Source organism: Phragmites australis, chromosome 3 (assembly GCF_958298935.1).
Source record: "Phragmites australis chromosome 3, lpPhrAust1.1, whole genome shotgun sequence".
NCBI classification, from domain to species: domain Eukaryota; kingdom Viridiplantae; phylum Streptophyta; class Magnoliopsida; order Poales; family Poaceae; genus Phragmites; species Phragmites australis.
This window is the reverse complement of record NC_084923.1, coordinates 21,538,833-21,541,257: the sequence shown is the minus strand read 5'-3', so window position 1 is coordinate 21,541,257 and position 2,425 is coordinate 21,538,833. Positions and strand designations below refer to the sequence as shown.

At 41.6% G+C, this 2,425-nt stretch overlaps 1 protein-coding gene across 2 annotated transcripts; it reads left to right on the top strand.

Annotated features, from left to right (window-relative positions):
- On the top strand, window positions 1–2,198 carry LOC133911084 (serine/arginine-rich splicing factor SC35-like). 2 transcript variants are annotated; one of them, XM_062353300.1, is made up of 5 exons: window positions 10–90; window positions 186–232; window positions 631–702; window positions 1,354–1,512; window positions 1,601–2,198. In XM_062353300.1, exons 1-5 carry the CDS (start codon window positions 79–81, stop codon window positions 1,737–1,739), a joined length of 429 nt encoding a protein of 142 aa, XP_062209284.1. In that variant the 5' UTR covers window positions 10–78; the 3' UTR covers window positions 1,740–2,198. The 2 variants fall into 2 exon arrangements, 1 of the variants encoding a protein (XP_062209284.1); XR_009908588.1 differs by having other exon boundaries at window positions 1–90; window positions 186–299; window positions 1,354–2,198.
- The last annotated feature ends 227 nt before the right edge of the window (window positions 2,199–2,425 follow it).

The window sequence follows — 2,425 nt, the reverse complement described above, 5'->3', positions numbered from 1 at the left end:
CGCCGTCTCCGGAGATGTCGCACTTCGGGCGCTCCGGCCTGCCGGAGATCCGCGACACCTTCTCCCTCCTCGTCCTCAATGTCTCCTTCTGTAAGCAGCCTCGCTTATCTACCCTTCCCTCCCCCCTCCCGCGCACTCCCGAACGCCGCGTTTGCTCACGTCTCCGATGAACCCCTGCTTTGCAGGCACTACGGCCGACGACCTCTTCCCGCTCTTCGACCGCTACGGCGAGGTGGGTCCGTGCATGTGTTGGTTGATTAACTTTCTGAGACAAGAACGTTGACCTACTTTTGTATCTGGTGAGCAAAGTTAAGAAGAGTCATTTAAGAGTTTATATGGTCTGAATACCAATTCAAATTCTTGTTTACGCATCAAATAGAAGGAAACCCAAAGGCCATCTTACACGGACCAATTAAATATGTACCATATTGTTTCCTTAGGAGAGCATTTCATTGTAAAGTCACATCTCACATGTTGTTCCTCTGATAAGGATGTTGTGCTTGTTATCATCTAAAATATATCGATACTCTTGTTTAACCATTGACGAAATATTTCAATATAGCTCATAAAATGTCAAACACTCACAACTAATTTACTTATCATACATTACCTTCCTGTTTGTGTTTGCAGTTATAAGGGGACGATTGTGGAAGAAATTCCGAAGCCAATGGGTGGTTCCAGAAGCCGTAGTCCAAGACGGAGGTAAAATATGACCGGAAATCTATCTGAATCTCATTTATTTGAGGATTTATAGTTGCGCGTACTTAAGGAAAAGCAAGAGATGACTACATGCCCCTACCGAATTGGCCTCTTTCGGCAATGCTACATTTGTTTATCTCCTAAACCACCCATATTTAATCTTAGTAATCAGAGAGTAAAGAGACCAAGTCTTAGAAAATGTAGCCTACAGTAAATGAGGTAGGAGCACTTCAGTGATATATTTATGTCTCCTTGAAATCCTATAGTATTAAATAAAAGGAATACTCTTCCACCACTAAAACATGAAATAAAAGCGAACAAAGCAAATAAAGGAAACACGTTATCTTTGTGGCAAGGCTAGAGGATGAGTGCCTATGCAAAGTGGTGATTTGTTGCACTGCATTCTGTTTAATGTCCAAACGGTGCCACAAAGTTGTTGATATTAATAGGCATTGCCATTAGCAAACTAGTTGAGCATGTAATCATGATATCCTCATTCAAAGCCTGCATATGTAGTTTTCATGAAAATGGTGTAGTTAGAATTAAAGCAGATCTTAACTCTCTTTAGCTCCAATGATAACCTGGCACTATATTAACATTGTTATAGCATTTAGATGAGCTATCTTTTTTAAGCTGTGCTTATCACTTGTGAAGGTATCAAGATGATTACCGGGACAGAGACTATAGACGGCGAAGCCGGAGCAGAAGTAGGGTGATATATGAACAGGACAGATACAGAGATAGAGATTATCGTCGCTGTAGCAGGACTCGCAGTATTAGCCCCGATTATGACAGGAAACATAACAGATACAGGTATGCCCATTGGAGATGTACTATCTTTCTGTTTTGTACTGTCATATCTGAATCAATTGTTTTTCCCCAATTCTTCAAATATTGGCAGCCGCTCACCTGCACAGAGAAGCCCTAGCCATAGCAGAAGCTTCTCACCTTGTAAGGCGCCTTCTTCTCATGAAGAAACTCCTAGCGGGCCCAGGCATGACCGCTCTCCATGTTCCCGAAGCCCTTCAGCGCGAAGCTGAATATTATACAAAACTTCAGAGCTTCTCATGGACAGCTTGAGCTATCTAGACAGTTCTCATCATTTGTTGTGTTCTTAGCTTTCACCACATGTTACGAAGATGGCTTCTGTTATGCTATAGGATGATAGGACTAGAACCTCAACGGAACCGGTGTCCTCTGTTTCCTTATTAAAGCTATATGACGCCAATGGTGTAATGCTCGATGTCGCTGCATTCGGCTTCTCACACTGCCTTGTCATGAACATCCAAGACGCTTTTTGAGGACTGCATACATTTATGTTCCTTGTGATTCACTTTATTTCCTTTATTCATGTTAAATACTGTCTTTTCGATACTGGGTGCTTATTATAGTTGGTGACTTGTATATTTCTAGTTACATGAGCGAAGAGGTGTTGGTTGATAAGTGGACAGCATGGAAGTTGACGACTTATCCTTGCAGTTGACAATATTATTGCTGTTTGCCTTGATGATAATGATACTGTTGATGGTGGTGATGATGCTGATCATTTTGCTGCCATCCTTCTGTCTCTCAAGTAAAAGGTTTGACTAGCAGATGGTTTTATCATTTTAACTATTATCAGGCAAGTAAAAGGTGTTTGCCCATGCTTGCTTCTACAGCAATCTTGTTTGTTTAGTTAATATCATTGATTCTTCCACTCCATGGTTACCTTAATGGGATCCATGGG